At 47.8% G+C, this 25,283-nt stretch overlaps 1 protein-coding gene across 1 annotated transcript; it reads left to right on the top strand.

The window, feature by feature from the left end:
* Window positions 1-632: 632 nt before the first annotated feature.
* Window positions 633-23,305, top strand: LOC143773863 (uncharacterized). The gene is made up of 3 exons (XM_077261182.1): window positions 633-766; window positions 22,465-22,528; window positions 22,699-23,305. The coding sequence occupies exons 1-3, from the start codon at window positions 744-746 to the stop codon at window positions 22,915-22,917; spliced, it is 306 nt and encodes a 101-aa protein (XP_077117297.1). The 5' UTR covers window positions 633-743; the 3' UTR covers window positions 22,918-23,305.
* The last annotated feature ends 1,978 nt before the right edge of the window (window positions 23,306-25,283 follow it).

Here is a 25,283-nt window from a genome sequence, read left to right as displayed (position 1 = left end):
CTTTAATCGCATCTTCCACCTGGTTTTTGATCAGTTCTTTTAAGGCTACGTTCACATTTGCGTTGTGCGCCGCAGCGTCGGCGCCGCAACGCACAACGCAAACAAAAACGCAGTAAAACGCATGCACAACGCTGCGTTTTGCGCCGCATGCGTCCTTTTTTTGATTGATTTTGGACGCAGCAAAAATGCAACTTGCTGCGTCCTCTGCGCCCGGACGCGTGCGCCGCAGTGACGCATGCGGCGCAAAACGCAAGTGCGACGCATGTCCATGCACCCCCATGTTAAATATAGGGGCGCATGACGCATGCTGCGGCGCAGACCGCAAATGTGAACGTAGACTAAGTCAGATGCGATTCTCGGGGACTCTTCACACAGGGCCGTATTTGCCACTAGGCACTTAAGGGTACGTGCCTAGGAAGGGAGGATGCGGGGAGGGCAGCGCCCGAGCAAGGTTGTTTATTTTTTTTATAGGCCGGGGCCCAACCACCGAAAAGCAACCCGCCCTCCCTTCCTCCCTCCGACCAGACCTCCCTACCTCCCTCCGACCAGACCTCCCTACCTCCCACCAGCCCTCCATCCCTCCCACATCTTCTGGCTGCTGCGTGGGTCTCGTATCCCGCGCTGTCGCGTGTACTGCACAGGGAGCTGGAAGAGGAAGCACGTCACACTGCAGGCCCCGTCCCCTCCTTGCAGTGGCGCCAAGTTCAGTTCCTGCCTGAGTGACGGAGCAGCTGCGGGGGAGGATGGTGCGGATTGTTGTGTCCAGGTCAGTTGTGCAGTGCTTGGTGTGGAACTACTAGTCCCAGCATGTCTGGCAGCTTTAACGCTAGCAGTAGAGGCTGGGCCCACTCTGCTGCAGACTACACAAGATTATGCTGAGAGGGGCTCTGTCCCTCGATCTGTTAGTGTTGATGATGCGGTCTGCTGGGAGGGAAGGAGCATCTGATCACACGGAGCCTCACACTGTGATTCCCTCTGCTGCTGCCTGTGCTGTGCCATATGAACAGAGGGGGAGGTGCTGAGAGAGACATCGCTGAAGCAGGACATTAACCATGTCCTGATCACTATAAGGGGGCCTCTGCAGTATGTGTCCGCCCCTGTAAACGTTCCAGCATCACAGCATGTCTTATGGTTCTACAGCAGCTTCGGAATCAGAAAAACAAGTTCCAGCATTCCCAATCTTTGTCTAAGGGGGACTTGTCCCTTTGCGCCCTGCCTTTTTATTCTGTAGCTGCAGGATAACTACAAGTTACAACATGTCCTGTCATTCTAATTATGGAGATGCTGTAGGACTGCAAATCCCAGCATGCCCTGTGGTTGATACTGTAAGGACTGCAAAGCCTAGCATGCCCTGTGGTTGATACTGTAGGGACTGCAAATCCCAGCATGCCCTGTGGTTGATGCTGTAGGGACTGCAAATCCCAGCATGCCCTGTGGTTGATTCACTAGGGACTTTTCTGGCGGTGTCTTTTTTTTTAACCCCTTAAACAACTGTAGGATTAGTAATGGATAGGTGTCTTATTGACGCCTCTCCATTACTAATGTCACTTTCACACATCAGATTTTTTGTTTCAGGCACAGTCTGGCGAGCTTTGAAAAAAACGGATCCGTTTTTTTCTCATAGATTTGTATTCGCGCCGGATTGCGCCTGATGGCCAGACGTTTCATCCTTTTTTTCCGCGTCCGTCCAAATAGTCGTTTCCGGCGGACGGAGAAAACGTCCAGAGGAACGTTTTTTTGTCCGGCGAAAAAAGCGCAGAGTGACGGAGGCGGCCAAAAACGTGTGAAACGGAGATGTGAAACGATGAATCTGGCCTCTGGATCCGGTTTTCCATTCAAATCATGCACATGGAAGTCACTGTAAACTCCATGGTAAAAATAGAAAACCGGATCAGTCAGAAAAAAAGGATCCGTTGCATCAGTTTTTTCACTATTTGCAACAGATCTGTTTCTTGGAACAGTAGCCGGATTCAGCCTGAAACAAAAAACCTGATGTGTGAATGTAGTCTAAGCCGGCTTGATGTCACCTTACAATACAAAGGTGAAAAAAAAAAAACAACTACTACCCCACTTTGCCACCGCTACAGGGCAAGTGGGAAGAGAGAGGCTAAGTGCCGGAATTGGCGCATCTTACAGATGCGCCATTTCTGGGGCGGCTGAGAGCTGGTGTTTGTAGCCGGGGGGAGCAATTTCCATTCCCCCTTTCTAGGCTATGAATATCAGCCTGCAGTTGTCTGCATAGCCTTTTCTGGTTATTAATTATAGGGGGACCCCACGTCATTTTTGGGGGATTCCCCCTATTTTAATAGCCAGTAGAGGCTAAGTATAAAGCGCCGGGCTGATATTCGTAGCCTGGGAAGATCCATGGATATTAACCCCTTCCCAGGCTATAAACATTGGCCCCTAGTCTCTGGCTTTCTCTGTCTGGTTTGGAAAATGGCGCCGGAGCCCACGCCATTTTTCCCCAAAAAGAATGTTTTATTAATTCAATACATTTACAGTAAGCTGAACACATAGCATACTAATTGTATTTGCCCCACACATTTATATAACTACCTATTCTGTATGTATATACTGTATGCAATACATACTGTATATATATATATATATATAGAGAGAGAGAGAGAGAAAAATGGAACAGCACATTACCTTTCTTTGGGTGCACAGGCCTTCTCTGCAATCTGTCCACATTGCAATAGTCATAATACCATTAGAAAAAATAGGCAGCACTCCTCCATTCAGTGAAATTCTGTGTTTTTTATTTAGACCCACATGGCAGGCGACGTTTCGGCTCCTTTGGAGCCTTTATATATACACCGTATTTTCCGGCATATAAGACGACCCCCCCAACTTTTCTGGTTAAAATCTAAAATCTTAAAAGTCGAGGGTCTTCTTATACGCCGTGTGTCGGCTTATAGGACGGGTGACCAATGTGCATATGGTGGGGTGGTCCCGATGACGAAGAGCAGGGGCTTCTCACAGGGAAGGTGTAAGTGGAGTATCCCCCTATTGCCTCATTGTGGCAGCGATGCTCTCTGTGCTGGGGGGGCGGCGGCGGTGGCTCCTCTTTGTGCAGCGTGGGGTCTCTATGCTGGGGGCGGCGGTGGCTCCTCTTTGTGCAGCGTGGGGGCTCTGTGCTGGGGGGCGGCTGCGGCATATCTTTGTGCTCAAAGCCTGGAGACCTCGGCAGCTCCATTGTGGCGATGTGGTGGCCTCCGGGAAACTGGCCGCTGGGGTTGGTGCATGCTCAGATTCAGATCTCATCTCCCGAGATCTCGGGACGAGATCTGAATCTGAGCATGCACCGCCCCCAGCAGCCATTTTCCCAGAGGCCACCGCATCGCAGCAATGGAGCTGACGGGGCCTCCGGGCATTGAGGAAATGCCGGCGGAGCACCGACGCTGCACAAAAATATGCCGCAGCCGCCCTCCAGCAGAGAGAGCATTGCTGCCACAATGAGGTAATAGGGGGATACTCCACTTGCTCCTTCCCTGTGAGACGCCGCCCCCACCCACCATATGCACATTGGTCCGCACCCACCCTATAGGACGACACCTGGCGCATAAGACGACCCCCAACTTTTAAGAAGATTTTCAGGGGTTAAAAGGTCATCTTATACGCCGGAAAATACGGTATGGGTGTCACTGACGTATATATATAATCTATGTATACTGTGTGTACTGTATATATCTATTCTATCTTTTCTATTTTAACCTGTCAGTGTGATTTTACTGTACACCGCACATGAATTACCGGCTTTTCAAAAGACGCCGGGGCGTAAAAATCAGACAGCACTCGCATGGTGCGAGTGCTGTGCGATTTTTTTTTTATTTTTTTTTCCTTCTCGCACCCATTGACTTGCATTGACGAGTCTCAGCTGATATACGGGTGAAATCACTCGCACGGATAATACGGCCGAGAAAAAAAACGATGATGGGAGCTGCCCCATAGATTAATACTGATCCCAGTGTTATGCGATTGTTTTTTTTCTCACATAGCACTTGTCCGTATTCCTCGTTAGTGTAACTCCAGCCTTATTCATACCCACAAATGGGGGAGGCAGCACTAAAAGTGCCTAGGGCAGCATAAACTCTAAATACGGCCCTGTCTTCACATATGGTATGCTCTATACATGTAGTACAGAGCTTTTTCACCCACGTAGTGGGCAGCTCTATCGAGCAGATTGTGCATACTCTGTGCCTGGATGTAATAATTATAGGGGATAACTCAGGAGACTCTTTGCGTGGAACAAGACAACTACAGGACACAGTTTTATAAGTGGTAAAGTCTATATTATCACACGGTGATTCAAACAGGTGCAGAGAGAAACTCAAGTCCACACTTGGTGTAAATATTAAACGCAGCTTAGCAGTCTATAGGAAACTTCAGAGGAAAATGCAATCACGCAGAAAGTCTATGAAGAACAATTATTCTTGAGGATACTTGACACGAATAAGTCCTTGCTTAGTCCAAAACACAGATAGATATGCTTATAAGGCAGTTCAAATAATATCTTAGCTCAACCTGGGAGGTCTGGGTAATAGTCTCAGGTTCTTGCAGAGCAGATACAGCTTACATGCCAGCAAATGCAGATGGAAGCAAACACGAGCAGCAGATGAAGGAGGATTACTGGAACTGGTGTAGGCAGCAGGAACTCAGAGCAGAGTACCAGGATAACCCCACAGGTTCACAGGAGCAGGTATATAGCCAGGGAGTCACCAGAGGTCAGGAGCTAGATGCAAGGCAGAATACTCTAGCACAGACTGAAGGCTGGGGTGGAGTTTTATAGCAGGAAGACACAGTGCACATGAGACCAAAGACGCCATCTTGGAAAAGGGCAGTAATGCACAAAAAGATAATAAAAAATGTTCAGAGTCCTGACATTACTCCCTCCTTAGAAGCGGCCTCAGGACGATCCTGGACCTGGTTTATCAGGGAATCTCTGATGAAAACGAGAAATCTTCTGTTGGGCATTGATGTTTTCCACAGGTTCCCAAGAGTCTTCCTCAGGTATATATCCCTGCCATCTTATCAGATATTGGAGCCGATTCCTGCGAATCCTGGAATCAACAATTTCCTCCATCACAAATTGTTCTTGCCCATCAATCACCACATGCTGCGGAGGTGGCACAACACGTCCCTGGAAGGTATTAGGAGATACAGGCCTGAGTAAAGATACATGAAAAACTGGGTGTACCTTCATAGTCCTAGGCAGCTTCAGCCGGCAGGCCACAGAGCTCACAATACCATTGATCTTGAAAGGGCCAATGAATCTCTGTCCAAGTTTTTGTGAAGGAACGTTTAACTTCAGATTCTTAGTTGCTAACCACACGGAATCTCCTACCTTGAACATGGGTGCAGGTTTACGGAATCTATCAGGCGATCTCTTATAAAGTTCTTGAGCTGTGGTCAGGGATTCCTTCAGAACCTCCAGATTTTGCCTCATCGCAGTCAGCCTTTCCTCCACTGCTGGAACCGGAGACCTAGGTAAGATACAAGGATGATAAAACAGATTGGCAAAGAAAGGTGTAAATTTAGTGGAGGCGCTCTGAGAATTGTTATATGAAAATTTGGCTAATGGCAGCAACTCCAACCAATCATCCTGGAGATGGCTGACATAGCATCTTAGATATTGTTCCAGCGTCTGGTTGGTACGCTCAGTCTGACCATTTGTCTGGGGATGGTAAGCGGAAGAGAGACAGACATTAATATTGAGTGCAGAGCAAAACCCCTTCCAAAAAGTTGAAGTGAACTGCACTCCACGGTCAGAGATGATCTCATCCGTAACCCCATGCAACCGAAAGACATTCTGTATAACCAAGTTCACTGTATCTTTAGCTGAGAGGAGGCCGGTGCATGGAACAAAATGAGCAGCTTTAGTCAGGCGATCAACTACCACCATGATTGTATTCATGCCCCCCGATGTAGGCAGCTCCACAATAAAGTCCATTGATATAGACCCCCAAGGGCAGGACGGAACAGGTAATGGTTGTAGAAGACCCGTAGGTGGCACATGAGGAGTCTTGTAACGAGCACATACCTCACAAGAGAGAACATAGTCCTTGGTATCCTTCAGGCAAGTTGGCCACCAGAAGAATCGGCTCAGGAACTCTTGTGTCTTCTGTACCCCCCTGTGACCAGCCAACTTGGAGTCATGTACCAACTTGAGGATCTGCAGACGGACGACCTCAGGGACGTAGATACGTCGATCTCTGAACCACATGCCACCCTTAAAGACAAGATTAATATCCACAGGTGGGTTGGCCAGAAATATATCACCGTCATAGGCCTCCCTGCACTCCTTCTACAAGTCCTGATCATGGATAACTCAGATGAAATTGGCATCAGATAGAATGGTCTTGGATGGGGCTCCAGTTACGGAATCCGCAGCATGGATTTGGGATAAAGCATCAGCCTTCCCATTACGAGAACCTGGACGGTACGAGATAACAAAGTTAAATTGATTTAAAAATAAGTTCCAACGAGCCTGATGAGGAGAAAGACATCTAGCGGATCTAAGGAACTCTAAATTGCGATGGTCAGTTAGCACTATCATCTGTTGTGCAGCTCCTTGCAGATGATGCCTCCATTCTTTGAAAGCCGCAATAATAGCCAGCAATTCCTTGTCTCCCACGTCGTAATTCTTCTCTGCTGAGGTTAGTCTACAGGAAAAGAAAGCACAAGGATGTAGCAGACCCTTCTCTCCAGTTCTTTGGGAGAGAATAGCCCCCAAAGCATTATCAGAAGCGTCCACCTCCACAATGAAAGAAAGTGTTGGATCTGGGTGTATCAACAGCGGTGCTGATGTGAAACAGATCTTAAGCCGATCAAAAGCTTCTTGAGACTGTGATGACCACTTAAAGGGCTTTTCCTTCTTTGTCAAGGAAGTAATGGGACGGACAATATCAGAAAAATTTCGAAAGAAGCGTCTGTAGAAATTTGCAAAACCAATAAAACGTTGGACCTCCTTAACGTTCTTGGGTTCCGGCCAGTCAAGGATAGCCTGAATCTTACCAGATTCCATGTTCAGCCCCTGGGGAGAGATGATATAACCTAAGAACTGTATGGAACGATGGAACTCGCATTTCTCCGGCTTAATATACAGATGGTTCTCTTTCAGACGTCTTAAAACAGTTTTGACATGTTCTTCATGTTCCTGTAGAGAGTCAGAAAAGATTAGTATATCGTCCAAATAGATCACTACAAACCGGTCCAACAAATCTCTGAAAATGTCATTAGCAAGGTGTTGAAACGTTGCAGGGGCATTGCAAAGCCCGAAGGGCATCACAAGAGATTCAAAGTGTCCATACCGGCATCTGACTGCTGTCTTCCACTCATCCCCTGGACGAATACGCACCAAATTATAAGCCCCACGAAGATCCAGTTTAGAGAACACCTTAGCATGGCGGACTCTTTCCAGTAATTTGTGAATCAGAGGCAAAGGGTAACGGTTTTGTACGGTTACCTTATTGAGTTCCCGATAGTCAACACAGGGTCTCAGGGTCCCATCCTTCTTCTTTACAAAAAAGATATGTGCCCCTGCTGGTGAGGAAGAAGGACGTATGAAGACTGGCCAGATTTTCATCAATATACTCCTTTAAGGCTTGAAGCTCAGGTGCCGCCAAAGGGTATACATTACCAAAAGGAATAGCTGCCCTAGGAAGCAACTCAATGGGACAGTCATAATGCCTGTGTGGAGGAAGCTGATCTGCATTCTTCTTGTCACAGATGTCAGAGAACTCTTTATATGCTGGAGGTAAAGAAAATACCTGTACATGTGGTTCCATAGCCGTGGACTCAGGGACAGGTTCTGTTAACGCTGAGTTGCTCCTTGTTGGAAAGATAATCTCCTTGGTGTCCCAGTTGATAATTGGGTTCTGAGAACGCAACCAAGGAATGCCTAAAATCACAGGAAAATGAGAAGAAATTAGCAAGAAAGAAAGTTGCTCCTGATGATTAGGCTCCAACAAAATTTCAAGGGGTACAGTCTCCTGATCCACAGGCCCAGAGATTAAAGGTGACCCATCCACTGTTTTCCATGGTAATTGGAGAGGCTCTTTGCTGAATTTCAATACCATGTTCCTTGGCAAATGCGATATCCATGAAATTGCCACCTGCACCAGAGTCAATCATAGCTGCACTGGAAATCCACTGTCCTGAACACAGGATCTTAATAGGGAGAGAACAGTGAGAGTTCTTTTCCTTAAGCTCCTTGGGGGGTGAAGTCATAGAAAGCGAATGGAATACAGCGTTTAAAGGCAGGCTACATTCAGAGATGTCAGATTCATCATCACAGTTGTCATAGTCCCCTACTGCTGCTAGCACCTTGTTAGGCCGTCTAGGACACTTAGGACAATTGATCAAGAAGTGGTCAGACTGGCCGCAGTAGAAACATAGACTTTCACGAAGGCGATGCTCCCGGCGCTCATTGATCTCGCGCCTCTGAACGGAATCAATTTGCATGGGCACCTCCTCCACCTCCCGAGATGTTTTACCTGCAGGCTGTTTGGAAGGAAGGGAAAAGTTAGAAATACGTTTATATGCAGCAAACTTCTCCTGCCTACGCTCAGTAAGGCGAATGTCAATGCGCACACAATGCTGTATAAATGTCTCTAGCTCTTGTGGTGACTCAGAGTGAGCTAGTTCATCTTTTACAATACTAGACAGACCCCTTTTAAAAATAGGCAATTGTGCATAACTGTCCCAATTGGTATCTACCGCTAATCTCCTGAATTCAGTAGCATACTCAATAACAGAACGTTTTGCCTGGCGTAAAGACAATAAAGCAGATTTAGCGGTTGCACGGCAATTAGGATCATCAAACATTAATGCCATAGCAGCCAAGAAATCATCCAAGTTATTTAACCGTTGGTCACAAGACTCAATCATCGGATTCGCCCAGGCGAGCGCTCATGCCGTCAGCAGCATTATTGCACACAATACTTTGGGTCTATCATTAGGAAAACGGTCAGCATGCACATCAAAATATAGCATACATTGATTCATAAAGCCATGAAATTTGTCGCGATCACCATTAAATCTGAATGGGGGCAACTTAGGTGGGCTAGCTGGTGGCGGTTGCCCAGAGGGAAAAGTCGCTTGTGCAGCTATTTGCATGCTTATGTCCTGAAAAGCCCGTCCATACTGGGACTCTATGCCAGCAAGTTTGTTTTCCTGGGCTGCCATGCGGGTGCTTAAGTCCTGCAAAGTCTGTCCAAACACTTGTTGATTGAGTTCAAAGCTTCCAAACTTCTTTTGCAGACCTTCCACATCTTTCTGCAGTGATCTAATTATGGAAAACACCTGCTCTAGTATGCTTTCTGCAGTCATTGTTCCAGCAGTCTCCTTTTTTTTTTTTTAGGCTATAGTATCCTGTAATAATTATAGGGGATAACTCAGGAGACTCTTTGCGTGGAACAAGACAACTACAGGACACAGTTTTATAAGTGGTAAAGTCTATATTATCACACGATGATTCAAACAGGTGCAGAGAGAAACTCAAGTCCACAACACTTGGTGCAAATATCAAATGCAGCCCAGCAGTCTATAGGAAACTTCAGAGGAAAATGCAATCACGCAGAAAGTCTATGAAGCACAATTATTCTTGAGGATACTTGACACGAATAAGTCCTTGCTTAGTCCAAAACACAGATAGATATGCTCATAAGGCAGTTCAAATAATATCTTAGCTCAACCAGGGAGGTCTGGGTAATAGTCTCAGGTTCTTGCAGAGCAGAAACAGCTTACATGTCCAGCAAATGCAGATGGAAGCAAACACGAGCAGGTTTACTGGAACTGGTGTATGCAGCAGGAACTCAGAGCAGAGTAGCAGGGTAACCCCCACAGGTTCACAGGAGCAGGTATATAGCCAGGGAGTCACCAGAGGTCAGGAGCTGGATGCAAGGCAGAATACTCTAGCACAGACTGAAGGCTGGGGTGGAGTTTTATAGCAGGAGACACAGTGCACATGAGACCAAAGATGCCATCTTGGAAAAGGGCAGTAATGCACAAAAAGGTAATAAAAAATGTTCAGAGTCCTGACACTGGATTTTGCTGTGTATTTCTTTCCCTAAGAAGACACAGCAAACCCTATTTAGAAGGTAAACTTTCACGAAGGTCACTTACCCTCCTTCTGTAAGGGGGATAATGGTTCTGGCGTAGGAGTTGTTTCCACGACTTGAACCACTGATGGCCTTTCGGATCCACTGGAGCCTCTGCTGTGCTGGGATCCCGAACTGCGATGCTGGCAAAAGACATCACCTTGTTGCTGCCATCGCTGCGGGTGATGGCGCTGCGGCTGCTGCTGCCGGTAATTCTTTGGAGGGGACTAGGGCTGAGCAACTTTCATTTTTTTAAGATCGAGTCGGGTTTTGTGAAACCCGACTTTGTCCAGAGTCGAGTCGAGTGCAGTCGGCCGATTATCGCTAAAAGTCGGGGATCGACGGAAACGCGAAACCCAATGCAAGTCAATGGGGAAGCATAGTCGGCAGTGAGTGGAGGCCAGGAAAACGCCTACAGTGCCCATTTTAATGCCAAAAACATCCATTCTTGTTTTCTGAAGCTTGTCAATCTTAATTAACTTTATAATAATAGTTGGGCATTGGAAATTGGTGGTCTTTTGGCAAACGTTGTGGGGGGTAGGGCTGGTTCAAGGTTTTAGTGGGCCCAGGAAACGTGGACTACGTCACGGCGGTGGAGCAGTGAGAGGTAAGTATGTCAAGTTTGCAAGTGCTGTGATCCTAAGCAAGCAGGGGGGGCCCACTCGTTGGCATTGGCACTGGCACAGGGCCCCTCAAAGTACAGCGGTGTGTTTGCACGGCGGGGTCGCCTCCCACCAGCAGCGACACTTTTGCGTACTCTGAGGAGCCCTGTGCCAGTGACGTCGCCAACGAGTATGCCCCCCCACCTGATGAAGGAACCTGCACTTTCATCTGCACCTTCCTCTTTGTCCCTGTGTAAGGTGGTATAACATGCGGGAAGGGGAACCTTACATTGAGCAGGGTCAGATTCTGGCTGTGTAGAGTGCAAGGGGAATGTAGTGGTCTAGGTCAATGTACCAGCAGACTCATCTAGCAGTGGCTGGGCAATGGGCAGGATGAGGAGGAAACACAGATATAGGGTCAAAGAATAAAGTAGGCTAAATGCAGTTCAAAATTGGTAACAGGACTAAACAGGTGGCATTGCTTTGTTCAGTGGAGGAGCAAACCCAGGAGCAGCAGACACTGTTTTAAGGGCCCAACCACACTAGTAGGCCAAATGCAGTTTAATATCTGCTACTATAGGCCAAAAGCCTAAAGACTGAAGCTCAGCTTTATTCAGTTGAGGACAACACGGCAGACACCGTTAGTAGGCCGTAACCAAAGTTGAAGGCCAAATGCAGTTTAATATCTGATACTATAGGCCGAAAGCCAGAAGGTTGAAGCTCAGCTTTATAGAGTTGAGGACAAACACCAGGGAGGGGCAGACACCGTTAGTAGGCCCTAACCACCAATTTTTTAAAAAACATCACTTAATGAGAGCCAGAAGGTTGAAGCTCAGATTTATTCAGTTGAGGACAAACACCAGGGAGGGGCAGACACCGTTAGTAGGCCCTAAACACCAATTTTTTAAAAAACATCACATAATGAGAGCCAGAAGGTTGAAGCTCAGATTTATTCAGTTGAGGAAAACACCAGGGAGCGGCAGACACCGTTAGTAGGCCCTAACCACCAAGTTTTTTAAAAAAACAGCACTTAATGAGAGCCAGAAGGTTGAAGCTCAGATTTAGACAGTGGAGGACAATTTGAATTAGGGACTGCAGACAGACTTAGTAGGCTGTCCCCTGTGGACCATGCATCCACCACATTAACCCATTGCGCCGTAATGGACACGTAACCTTCCGTGGCCATGCCTACAGGTCCATGCGTCTGTTGTCAGGTGCACCTTTGTACTCACAGATTGCCAGAGTGCATGGACAATGCGGTCTTTTACATGCTGGTGAAGGGTTGGGATGGCTTTTCTCGCAAAAGAAGTTTCGACTGGTTAGCTTGTAGCGTGGTACAGCGTAGTCCATCATGGCTTTATTAATATTAAATAAAATATATAAATAGGCTCTATGAACTTTTAAATAGGTTCCAAGGGTACACGGGAAGCATTGGTGTGGTCAGTGGAGGAGTATTGCAAGGAGGGACCGCAGACAGGCTAATGAAGGCCTCAAATAACAAAAATTAGTCTCATGGCAGTTTTAAATCGGTTACATGGATACACAGGCAGCATTGTGGTCAGTGGAGGAGTATTGCAAGGAGGGACCGTAGACAGGCTAACGAAGGCCCAAAATAACAAAAATTAGTCTCATGGCAGTTTTAAATCGGTTACATGGATACACAGGCAGCATTGTGGTCAGTGGAGGAGTGGAGGAGTATTGCAAGGAGGGACAGCAGACAGGCTAACGAAGGCCTAAAATAACAAAAATTAGTCCATTGGCAGTTTTAAATCGGTTACATGGATACACAGGCAGCATTGTGGTCAGTGGAGGAATATTGCAAGGAGGGACAGCAGACAGGCTAATGAAGGCCTAAAATAACAAAAATTAGTCTCATGGCAGTTTTAAATCGGTTACATGGATACACAGGCAGCATTGTGGTCAGTGGAGGAGTATTGCAAGGAGGGACCGCAGACAGGCTAACGAAGGCCTCAAAAAACAAAAATTAGTCTCATGGCAGTTTTAAATCGGTTACATGGATACACAGGCAGCATTGTGGTCAGTGGAGGAGTATTGCAAGGAGGGACCGCAGACAGGCTAACGAAGGCCTAAAATAACAAAAATTAGTCTCATGGCAGTTTTAAATCGGTTACATGGATACACAGGCAGCATTGTGGTCAGTGGAGGAGTATTGCAAGGAGGGACAGCAGACAGGCTAACGAAGGCCTCAAATAACAAAAATTAGTCTCATGGCAGTTTTAAATCGGTTACATGGATACACAGGCAGCATTGTGGTCAGTGGAGGAGTATTGCAAGGAGGGACAGCAGACAGGCTAATGAAGGCCTAAAATAACAAAAATTAGTCTCAAGGCAGTTTTAAATCGGTTACATGGATACACAGGCAGCATTGTGGTCAGTGGAGGAGTATTGCAAGGAGGGACAGCAGACAGGCTAACGAAGGCCTAAAATAACAAAAATTAGTCTCAAGGCAGTTTTAAATCGGTTACATGGATACACAGGCAGCATTGTGGTCAGTGGAGGAGGATTGCAAGGAGTGTCTGACACAGTTAGTACTCACAAAAAATAAATAGATGTTAATGTCTCGCAAAACAAAAAAAAAAAAAAGTGTGGCATACTTAGGTACAGGGGTGGGCTCATCTGCTGAGTTTCTGACAAAGTAATTTGGCAGTAAGTATTTACTGGTGTCAATATAGGACACTGACCCAGACTACTTTAACTAGCATCATAGATGTCAACAAATTGGTATTGTCAGTGCCAGGCATTGAATGATCTCAGCGCATAGACTAAACATTGGTGGAGCTGAGTGAGATAATTTTGCACGTGGTAGAGCACAGTTTGAGCTTGGGGGGGGGAACTCTCTTGTGGCCGGCGGTACCGTCCCAGGGCCCCTCATGTTACAACGGTGTGTCTGATGTTGGGTGCGCACCACCACCGCCAGAGACACTTCATTGTACTATGAGGGACCCAGCGGCAGTGCCGTCGACCAAAAGCGGGCACAACCACCTCTTCAGACGAACAGCACTGTAACGGGTGCTTGCGCCAAGTGGCGAGCCCACGGCCCCGTGGGGGGAATTTTCCCATTGTGGGAGGTGTAAACATGTCGTATGCTGGACAAACAGCTGCTGCAAATTAAGAGATTGGAACACTCAGTAGGACCAGTCCACAAGCAAGACCTTTTTATAGGAAAGCTAGGTGTCAGCCGGGAAAGGTGGGGCAAAATAATTTGAAATCCAGGAGTGGTTCATTTTAATGAAGGTGAGATCATCCACATTTTGGGTAGCCAGACGAGTCCTTTTTTCGGTTAATATTGAACCAGCAGCACTGAATACTCTTTCTGATAGCACACTAACTGCTGGGCAAGCAAGCTCCTGCAATGCATATTCTGCCAATTCAGGCCAGGTGTCTAATTTGGATGCCCAGTAATCGAATGGGAATGACGGTTGAGGGAGAACATCGATAAGGGATGAAAAATAGTTAGTAACCATACTGGACAAATGTCTCCTGTCACTTTGAATAGATGCTGCAGTACCTGTCCTGTCTGCGGTCATTGCGAAATCACTCCACAACCTGGTCAGAAAACCCCTCTGTCCAACGCCACTTCTGAACTGTGCACCTCTAAGGGTACCGTCACACAGTACCATTTTAATCGCTACGACGGCATGATCCGTGACGTCGCAGCGATCGTATGATTATCGCTCCAGCGTCGTAGACTGCGGTCACACTTTGCAATCACGGCGCTGGAGCGATGCCGAAGTCCCCGGGTAACCAGGGTAAACATCGGGTTACTAAGCGCAGGGCCGCGCTTAGTAACCCGATGTTTACCCTGGTTACCAGCGTAAACGTAAAAAAAACAAACAGTACATACTTACATTCCGGTGTCTGTCCCCCGGCGTTCTGCTTCTCTCCACTGTGTAAGCGCCATAGCCGGAAAGCACAGCGGTGACGTCAGACGTCACCGCTGTGCTCGCTTTCCGGCTGGCCGGCGCTCACACTGCAGGGAAGCTGAGACGCCGGAGGACAGACACCGGAATGTAAGTATGTACTGTTTGTTTTTTTTACGTTTACGCTGGTAACCACGGTAAACATCGGGTTACTAAGCGCGGCCCTGCGCTTAGTTACCCGATGTTTACCCTGGTTACAAGCGAACACATCGCTGGATCGCTGTCACACACAACGATCCAGCGATGTCAGCGGGTGATCAAGCGACGAAAGAAAGTTCCAAACGATCTGCTACGACGTACGATTCTCAGCAGGATCCCTGATCGCTGCTGCGTGTCAGACACTGCGATATCGTAACGATATCGCTAGAACGTCACGAATCGTACCGTCGTAGCGATCAAAATGGCACTGTGTGACGGTACCCTAACACCTCTGCCCTGTAGCCCCCTGCAGCTTGTGTGAGAACCATCAGCGGCGCTGTGTGCTGGGAATGCCTGAATCAAACGGTCTACAAGAGTAGCTTGTTTGGTTGCTAATATTTGTTCGAGGTTCTCATGTGGCATAATATTTAGCAATTTGCCTTTATAGCGAGGGTCAAGGATGCAGGCCAACCAGTAATCGTCATCGCTCATCATTTTAATAATGCGTGGGTCCCTTTTGAGGATACGTAAGGCATAATCCGCCATGTGGGCCAAAGTTCCAGTTGTCAAATCTGCGGTTGTGCTGGTTTGAGGGGCAGTTACAGGCAAATCTACGTCACTTGTCTCCCTTAAAAAAACAGAACCCGGCCTTGCAACGCCACTAATTTCTGTTGGCCCAGGAGAAGCTTCCTCATTAAAAAAGTACTCATCCCCATCATCCTCCTCGTCCTCCTCCTCCTCTTCGCCCGCTACCGCGTCCTCTACACGGCCCTGACCAGACAATGGCTGACTGTCATCAAGGCTTTCCTCTTCCTCGGCTGCAGACGCCTGCTCCTTTATGTGCGTCAAACTTTGCATCAGCAGACGCATTAGGGGGATGCTCATGCTTATTATGGCGTTGTCTGCACTAACCAGCCGTGTGCATTCCTCAAAACACTGAAGGACTTGACACAGGTCTTGTAGCTTCGACCACTGCACACCTGACAACTCCATGTCTGCCATCCAACTGCCTGCCCGTGTATCCTCCCACAAATACATAACAGCACGCCTCTGTTCGCACACTCTCTGAAGCATGTGCAGTGTGGAGTTCCACCTTGTTGCAACGTCGATGATTAGGCGATGCTGAGGAAGGTACAAAGAACGCTGATAGTTCTGCATACGGCTGGAGTGTACGGGCGAACGGCGGATATGCGAGCAAAGTCTGCGCACTTTGAGGAGCAGGTCGGGTAACCCCGGATAACTTTTCAGGAAGCACTGCACCACCAGGTTTAAGGTGTGAGCCAGGCAAGGAATGTGTTTCAGTTGGGAAAGGGCTATGGCAGCCATGAAATTCCTTCTGTTATCACTCACTACCTTGCCTGCCTCAAGATGTACAGTGCCCAGCCATGACTGAGTTTCTTTCTGCAAGAACTCGGACAGAACTTCCGCGGTGTGTCTGTTGTCGCCCAAACACTTCATTGCCAATACAGCCTGCTGACGCTTGCCACTAGCTGTCCCATAATGGCACACCTGGTGTGCAACAGTGGCAGCTGCGGATGGAGTGGATTTGCGACTGCGGTCTGTGGACGAGCTCTCACTTCTGCAGGAGGACGAGGAGGAGGGGGGCGAACGCCTACAGCCAACTCTTTCCTTGACCGTGGGCTAGGCAGAACTGTCCCAATATTGCTGTCCCCTGTGGACCCTGCATCCACCACATTCACCCAGTGTGCCGTGATGGACACGTAACGTCCCTGGCCATGCCTACTGGTCCATGCATCTGTTGTCAGGTGCACCTTTGTAGTCACAGACTGCCTGAGTGCATGGACGATGCGGTCTTTAACATGCTGTTGGAGGGCTGGGATGGCTTTTCTAGAAAAGAAGTGTCGACTGGGTAGCTCGTAGCGTGGTACAGCGTAGTCCATCAGCGCTTTGAAAGCTTCGCTTTCAACTAACCGGTAGGGCATCATCTCTAATGAGATTAGTCTAGCAATGTGGGCGTTCAAACCCTGTGTACGCGGATGCGAGGATGAGTACTTCCTTTTCCTAACAAGAGTCTCATGTAGGGTGAGCTGGACTGGAGAGCTGGAGATCGTGGAACTAGCGGTGGTGCCGGTGGACATGGGTGACTGAGAGAGGGTTGGAGATGGTATTCTTGCCGGTGCCCTACATGCAGTGTTTCCTACTGCAAACCTGGTGATTCCCTGACTGCTTTGGCCTGGCGACGAAAGCTGCACAGATACTGCAGGTGGTGCGGGAAATGGTGGGTTTACAGTGAGGGAAGGGATGTAGCGTTGCTGACTAGCTTCATTGGCCGAGGGTGCTGCAACCTTTAGGGACGTTTGGTAGTTAGTCCAGGCTTGCAAATGCATGGTGGATAAATGTCTATGCATGCAACTTGTATTTAGACTTTTAAGATTCTGACCTCTGCTTAAGGTAGTTGAACATTTTTGACAGATGACTTTGCGCTGATCATTTGGATGTTGTTTAAAAAAATGCCAGATTGCACTCTTTCTACTATCGGATACCTTTTCAGGCATTGCAGACTGAGCTTCTTTAACCGGATGGCCACGCTGTCCTCCCAACTGCTTTTGGTTTTGCCACGCGTTTTTTGCCAGATACGGGCCCGGCAGATGGAACCTGTTGTGATGTTGATGCCTGCTGCGGCTCCTCCTCCTCCGCTTCAGAACTACTGCCGCCTGCACCCTGTTCCCCCAATGGCTGCCAATCGGGGTCAACAACTGGGTCATCTATGACCTCCTCTTCTATGTCGTGTGCAACTTCGTCTGTGTCACCGTGTAAGCCGGTGGTATTGCGTTCGTGACGGGGCACCATAGTCTCCGCTGGGTTTGATTCTGCCTCAGTACACTGCGAGGGCAATGTTCTGGTCTGAGTCAAAGGAACAGCATAGTAATGTGGCTGTGCATCTGTGCACTCCATGTCCGATTCAACTTCGAATGGGCATGGCCTGTTAACTGTTTCACTGTCTAACCCAGGAACGGTATGTGTAAAGAGCTCCATGGAGTAACCTGTTCTGTCGACTGACGCATCCTTCACTGTTGTTCTGGGTGAAGGACACAAGGAAGCGACTTGTTCCTGACCGGGAGCATCCACTGAGGATGCACTGCTCTGACATTTTGCACTTTCCGAGGAGGAGGCGAAAGAGCTAGAGGCAGAGTCAGCAATGAAAGCCAATACTTGTTCCTCCTGCTCCGGCTTCAAAAGTGGTTTTCCTACTCCCAGAAAAGAGAGCGTTCGAGGCCTTGTGTAGCCAGACAACGAACCTGGCTCAACAACTCGAGACTTAGGTGCTGTACTGCTTTTACCACGACCACCTGATGCTCCACCACCACTACCATCATTACCAGCTGACAATGACCACCCACGGCCACGACCTCTTCCACTAGACTTCCTCATTGTTTGCAAAACGTAACCAAAGTAACGGTATTTGTTACTGTAAAACAACTTATAAGGTGAACTCAAACTTCTGTTGGATTTATATATACCTTTATAGGTGCCTGACACTGAAAGGAAAATCAGGCCCAATGTTACACACTAGGTTTTCTGTGCCCCAATAATTTGAGACAGATGGCACACACAGGACCAGCACTCAGAAAGAAATGCCAATCTTAATCTCCCACTATTTTTTTTTTTTTATGGGAAAATGTAAAAAAAAAACAAAAAAAAAACCAATATTACACACTAGGTTTTCGGTGGCACACAATGAGAGACAGATGCCACACACAGGACTGGCACAGAGGCAGACTTGCCAATCTTTATCTCCCACTAATTATTTTTTTTTTTTTAAAAGGGAGAATTTACCCAAAAAAATAAATGGCCAAGTATTACACAGTGGTTTTCGGTGGCACACAATGAGAGACAGATGCCACACACAGGACTGGCACAGCGGCAGACTTGCCAATCTTTATCTCCCACTAATTATTTTTTTTTTACAGGGAGAATTTACCCCCCCCCCAAAAAAAAAAAATGGCCAAGTATTACACAGTGGTTTTCGGTGGCACACAATGAGAGACAGATGCCACACACAGGACTGGCACAGCGGCAGACTTGCCAATCTTTATCTCCCACTAATAATTTTTTTTTAAAAGGGAGAATTTAGAAAAAAAAAAAAAAAAAGAGGCCAGTATTACACAGTGGTTTTCGGTGGCACACAATGAGAGACAGATGCCACACACAGGACTGGCACAGCGGCAGACTTGCCAATCTTTATCTCCCACTAATTTTTTATTTTTTTTTTACAGGGAGAATTTACCCCCCCCCCCCAAAAAAAAAAAAAAAAAATGGCCCAGTATTACACAGTGGTTTTCGGTGGCACACAATGAGAGACAGATGCCACACACAGGACTGGCACAGCGGTAGACTTGCCAATCTTTATCTCCCACTAATTATTTTTTTTTTACAGGGAGAATTTACCCCCCCCCCCAAAAAAAAAATGGCCAAGTATTACACAGTGGTTTTCGGTGGCACACAATGAGAGACAGATGCCACACACAGGACTGGCACAGCGGCAGACTTGCCAATCTTTATCTCCCACTAATAATTTTTTTTTAAAAGGGAGAATTTAGAAAAAAAAAAAAAAAAGAGGCCAGTATTACACAGTGGTTTTCGGTGGCACACAATGAGAGACAGATGCCACACACAGGACTGGCACAGCGGCAGACTTGCCAATCTTTATCTCCCACTAATTTTTTATTTTTTTTTTACAGGGAGAATTTACCCCCCCCCCCAAAAAAAAAAAAAAAAAATGGCCCAGTATTACACAGTGGTTTTCGGTGGCACACAATGAGAGACAGATGCCACACACAGGACTGGCACAGCGGTAGACTTGCCAATCTTTATCTCCCACTAATTATTTTTTTTTTTAAAAGGGAGAATTTAGAAAAAAAAAAAAAAGGCCAGTATTACACAGTGCTTTTTGGTGGCACACAATGAGAGACAGATGCCACACACAGGACTGGCACAGAGGCAGACTTGCCAATCTTTATCTCCCTGCAGTAATCTCAGGAAAGTATGGCAGGCAGCTATAAAAAGGACTGCTGCACACAAAAGTGGGGACAAACACACAAGATAGCTGTGCAGAATTCAAGGAACAACAGGATTTGTGCTTTGAAAAAAGCAGTTGGTTTGCACAGCGCACGGCGTACACACAGCAACGCAGCTATCAGGGAGCCTTCTAGGGCAGCCCAATGAGCTACAGCGCTGAGGAAAAAAAAATGTAGCTTCCACTGTCCCTGCAAACAAAAGGTGGTGTTGGACAGTGGAAATCGCTACAGCACAAGCGGTTTGTGGCTTTATGTACCCTGCCTACCACTATCCCTGCTTCTGAAGAAGCGGCAGCAACCTCTCCCTACGCTCAGATCAGCAGCAGTAAGATGGCGGTCGGCGGGAACGCCCCTTTATAGCCCCTGTGACGCGGCAGAAAGCAAGCCAATCACTGCAATGCCCTTCTCTAAGATGGTGGGGACTGAGATCTATGTCATCACGCTGCCCACACTCTGCGTCCACCTTCATTGGCTGAGAAATGGCGCTTTTAGCGTAATTGAAACGTGACTTTGGTGCGAAAGTCGCGTACGGCATGGCAGACCCCACACAGGGATCGGGTCGGTTTCATGAGACGCCGACTTTGCCAAAAGTCGGCGACTTATGAAAATGAACGATCCGTTTCGTTCAACCCTAGAGGGGACTGCAGGGTCTGCTCTACCGGTTGCTCCTGGTCACTCATAGTGAAACTGAGTACCGGATCTTCCATTTGCTGACTTTACATATCTTTTTCATGCGGGCGGCATGCCGCAGCACCGATTACCCAGTAATGCAGCGCACCACTCCGGAAACAACACCCCGTGCCTGCGCACTCTGGATTTCCCAGAGACGCTTTGTGGCCAGCACCTGCACGTGCGGCTCATTTCCCTGGCGTCCGGCCACCAGGAGGGAGCGTCTGAAGTGCCGGGAGAAGCCGCCGATACCCCAATTATCAGCAGCCCTTCCCTGCAGGCAGCCACCGCTACCATCCTCTCCTGGGCCACAGGTGGACCGGCGGTGTAACACTAGGTGACCGCCGCCACCTATTACTGGCCGTAGGAATCCATAGGGAGAGGCAGACTCGATTTTGCTTCACTGCCTCTCCCTCTGCACACGCATAAGGCCCGCCGACTCTGGAACCGTGGCATTTCGGGGAGAGGAGAAGACCACCATGCCCGAGGCAGGGCTCCCCACTGCCTAGATCGGTCAGATGGACCCCCAGCATCCCACGACGACTTGCAATCAGGCATGCTGTAGGTTCCCCATCAGGGACAGAAGGCAGAACTGATGTGGGAGAGAGGTACCGCCTTTTTCACCTGTAGGTTTTCCTGTAGCCATCCAGTACCTGGGTTCAAAGGCTTATTGGGGTGCATATGACTTGGTAGCAGGGCAGGCCTTGTTGTTAATACATAAGAAAACAGTATGGCAGGACCAACTGAATAATGTGAAGTGTATTTTCCTGTGGCCATCCAGTACCTGGGTTCAAAGGCTTATTGGGGTGAATATGACTTGATAGCAGGGTAGGCCTTGCATTCAATGCAACATTTTTTCAGGAAGCCTTCCTGTACCTCTCGTGAAAGGGGTATTGGGGTGCGTCGTAATTCTTGGCAGCCCAGCCACTCACTGGCTAGGCAATAACAGCATAAGAGACCCACCGTTTAATAATGGCCCTTTAAGAATATTACCGTAATGCCGCCTGATGCCCCTCTAAAAATAGGCTTTGTGACTTTGAGAGTCCCTCCTTCCTAAATGAAACAAGATGGGTCTGCTTATCTGTCACACATCACATGGCCAGCTAGGGTTGTTAAATGTTACAATCACATTTCCCAGTGAATGCATTTGTAGTGGTTGAAAGCAATGTTAAAGTTGAAAAACGCTTAAAAATCTCTGCGTCTGAACTAAGCCTAAGTGGGGGAGGAAATTTTCGTTCTGGGGTTACATATTTGGCCTTACCGACCAGTCATTAACCTGCAAAGGAGGTACCTTGACATATTTCCCAGCAAAACCTGTTTTGGTTTTGTTTTAATGTGTTTTTTGTGGCAGGGGGAAAAATGGCATGAATCTCTTTAATTGATTAAAGCTGTGAACTAGGAGTCAGGAATGCTTCCAGGGGTGATCCTCATGATGTTCCTGTGTCATTTGAGCAGTGTTTCCATAATTTTCAGATGTTTTTAGACCTTAAAAGGACCCCTGGGGGGATCACGGTAAAAATACTCGGGTCTCCCATAGACTTACATTGGGCTCGTTGTTCTGGCCGAGTATTCCAATCTGCTGGACCCGAGCAACGAGCACCCGAGCATTTTAGTGCTCGCTCATCACTAATTTTGATATGTTAGAGAATTAGCTAGAGAGAGTTTTGCACTTTTGAAATAAAATAATATATATGTGAGATAGTATACCTGAAAAGGTAGTTGATGGTTATGAGAAAAGTTGAGCACTCTAATCGTGAAGTTAGTAAACCCTTAGAGGGTAATTGCATTGCATATTTCATGAAAGTATGTTTATATTTCTGAAAGTTAATTTATTGGTTTAAATATGTTTGCAACGTTCCAAATATCAATTGCTGCCATAAAGGGAAACTCAAGTTTATATTAATTTTTTATAAGCATTCCAAAAATGTTTTGCATGTCTTATTGTAACCTGTTGCTTATGTTTCCTTTTTCCCAGTCCGGGAGTACTGGAGTTAACGGGGGTGATGTCACGCTTGGAGGCAAGGGAGATTCTCTGTCAGGTAAGGCACTGGCATTCAACACATCTGAATCTAGGCCAGTGTCAAGGCCATCAGTGGTTCAAGTCGTGGAAACAACTCCTACGCCAGAACCATTATCCCCCTTACAGAAGGAGGGTAAGTGACCTTCGTGAAAGTTTACCTTCTAAATAGGGTTTGCTGTGTCTTCTTAGGGAAAGAAATACACAGCAAAATCCAGTGTCAGGACTCTGAACATTTTTTATTACCTTTTGTGCATTACTGCCCTTTTGCAACATGGCGTCTTTGGTCTCATGTGCACTTGTCTTCTTGCTATAAAACTCCACCCCAGCCTTCAGTCTGTGCTAGATTATTCTGCTTTGCATCCAGCTCCTGATTACTCCCTGGCCTTGCACCTGCACCTGCTCCTGTGAACCTGTGTTGGAGATCCTGCCACTCTGCTCTGAGTTCCTGCTGCATACACCAGTGTTCAGTAATCCTCCTTCATCTGTTGCTCGTGTTACTTCCATCTGCATTTGCTGGACATGTAAGCTGTTTCTGCTCTGCAAAACCTGAGACTATTAACCAGGCCTCCCTGGTTGAGCTAAGATATGATTTGAACTGCCTAATAGCATATCTTTCTGTGTCTGGACTAAGTCAAGGATCTATTCGTGTCAAGTTTCCTCAAGAATAACTGTGCTTCATAGACTCTGTTTGTTTGCATCTACCTCTGAAGTTTCCTATTGACTGCTAAGCTGCATTTATTATTTGCACCAAGTGTTGTGGACTTGAGTTTCTCTCTGCACCTGCTTGAATCACCGTGTGATAATATAAACTTTACCACTTATAAAACTGTGTCCTGTTGTCTTGTTCCACGCAAAGAGTCTCCTGAATTATCCCCTATAATTATTACAGCCAGGAGGGGAAGCTCAGGACCCGGATTCAGGGGAGCTTCCTTACACTTTGTTTCCTGGTCTGGAGGAGGAGCCAGTCAGTCTTAGCTAGTTGTAGAGGAGTGAGGAGAGGAGAAGGACATTTGGAGCAGACGTAGGGGCCGAGCAGCCACGAGGGAACTGCTGCCCCTGGAAAGAGTGAGAATCAGAAGGAGAGTTGAATTGTGGAGGAGCTTAGAGGGAAGAAGCACAGAGGAGGAAGAGGCTCATCAGGGGAACAGCGGAAGGCTACCCTGTGAGCCAGAGTGCAGAATCGGGAACCGGGAGCCCGAGGCTATAGTGGGACTCGAGGACACTTAGCAGAACCGGAGGGCATAGGACTGTACGTCAATTGCCTGCATCAAGTCTGAGGTGAACCAGTAACTTTAGAACCTGGGGTTTGATAGAGTCCCTATAAACCGACTCGAACTGCCTATCGTACAGACATCTGCCTTAAGACAGGAGAGAGGGGACTTGCACTGAACTTCAAGTGGCAGGGACCTAATCAACTATGTAGCGCAAGTAGGAAAGGCTTACGGACCTCACCTGGGAGATGGATCTCCTATTGCCTCCAGGCCGGCCGGACCACCGCTACCCTGCACTTGGTACCCTGGACTGAGGACTACTACTACCGTCAGTAAACCAGGTAAAGACTGCAAACCTGTGTCCTCGTTCTTTGCTATACCATCCACCACACCATTGGTGCCCTACACTTGGGAAGCCCTAGGGACTCCGCTCCAACTGTGGGAAGCGTCACCATCTTGCTGCATACCATCACCCCAGAGGACCCCTTTAACCCCTTTCTGACATTAGACGTACTATCCCGTCGAGGTGGGGTGGGCCCGTATGACCACCGACGGGATAGTACATCATGCCCTTTAATGCGACACCGCGAGTTAAGTCGCGGTGATCGCATTAAAATTCCGACGCCATCTTACCTTACGGAAGATGGCCTCGGCATCTTGGGGTATGGCGCCGCCCCTCCAGCCTCCCGATCGCTGTGATTGGCTGTTCAATTCTGAACAGCCAATCACAGCCTTTCTCATTGTTTCAGCCAATTAGATTGGCTGAAACAGTGAGGTCCCAGGCTAGGATCGAGTACCGATGTACTCGATCCTGGGGCCGGTGCCTGGCAATGCCAGGCATCGGCCAAAACCCCCCGGTTTGGCGCGATCGACGATCACATCGATCGCGCCAATCGCAGGGCACAGCGGCGGGTTTACCGCGCTGTGCCCTGCTTCTAACAACCCGCTTTTCTTTTTTTTTCACATCCCCTTGCGCGCACCCCGCCGCTGCATCTGAACCCGTGCCTTTCTTTTTTTTTTCACATCCCCTTGCGCGCACCCCGCCGCTGCCTCTGAACCCGTGCCTTTCTTTTCTTTTTTTTCACATCCCCTTGCGCGCACCCCGCCGCTGCGTCTAAACCCGTGCCTTTCTTTTCTTTTTTTTTTTTTTCACATCCCCTTGCGTGCACCCCGCCGCTACGTCTGAACCTGTGCCTTTCTTTTCTTTTTTTTTCACATCCCCTTGCGCGCACCCCGCTGCTGCGTCTGAACCCGTGCCTTTCTTTTCTTTTTTTTTTTTCCACATCCCTTTGCGCGCACCCAACCACCGCAGCCGAACTTTGATAAGTGACGCGGTTCACTTATCAGAGCTCTCGTGCCTGCCGTTTTTTTTCACATCCCCGTTCACACACCCAGCAGGCGTCGAACTTTGATAAGTGACGCAGTTCACTTATCAGAGCTAGGGCCTACTGCTTTAGACTTTTCCTTTCACAGGTATTTTTTTTCTCCCTATTTGCTTTTTTTTTTCTTTAGCTTTTTCTTTTCAGAATAGTTTGCACCAAACACTATCCCCCCCCACACGTA

Source organism: Ranitomeya variabilis, chromosome 5 (assembly GCF_051348905.1).
Source record: "Ranitomeya variabilis isolate aRanVar5 chromosome 5, aRanVar5.hap1, whole genome shotgun sequence".
Lineage (NCBI taxonomy): Eukaryota > Metazoa > Chordata > Amphibia > Anura > Dendrobatidae > Ranitomeya > Ranitomeya variabilis.
This window is presented reverse-complemented; position numbering and strand designations above follow the sequence as displayed.

Bases quoted from the DNA above. Each gene is read 5' to 3' on its own strand.
- LOC143773863 (XM_077261182.1), top strand. From the start codon at position 744: ATGGTGCGGATTGTTGTGTCCAG. The intron at 767-22,464 runs GTCAGTTGTGCA...CCTTTTTCCCAG, and splicing joins GTGCGGATTGTTGTGTCCAG to TCCGGGAGTACTGGAGTTAA. The intron at 22,529-22,698 runs GTAAGGCACTGG...GTGTCTTCTTAG, and splicing joins CAAGGGAGATTCTCTGTCAG to GGAAAGAAATACACAGCAAA.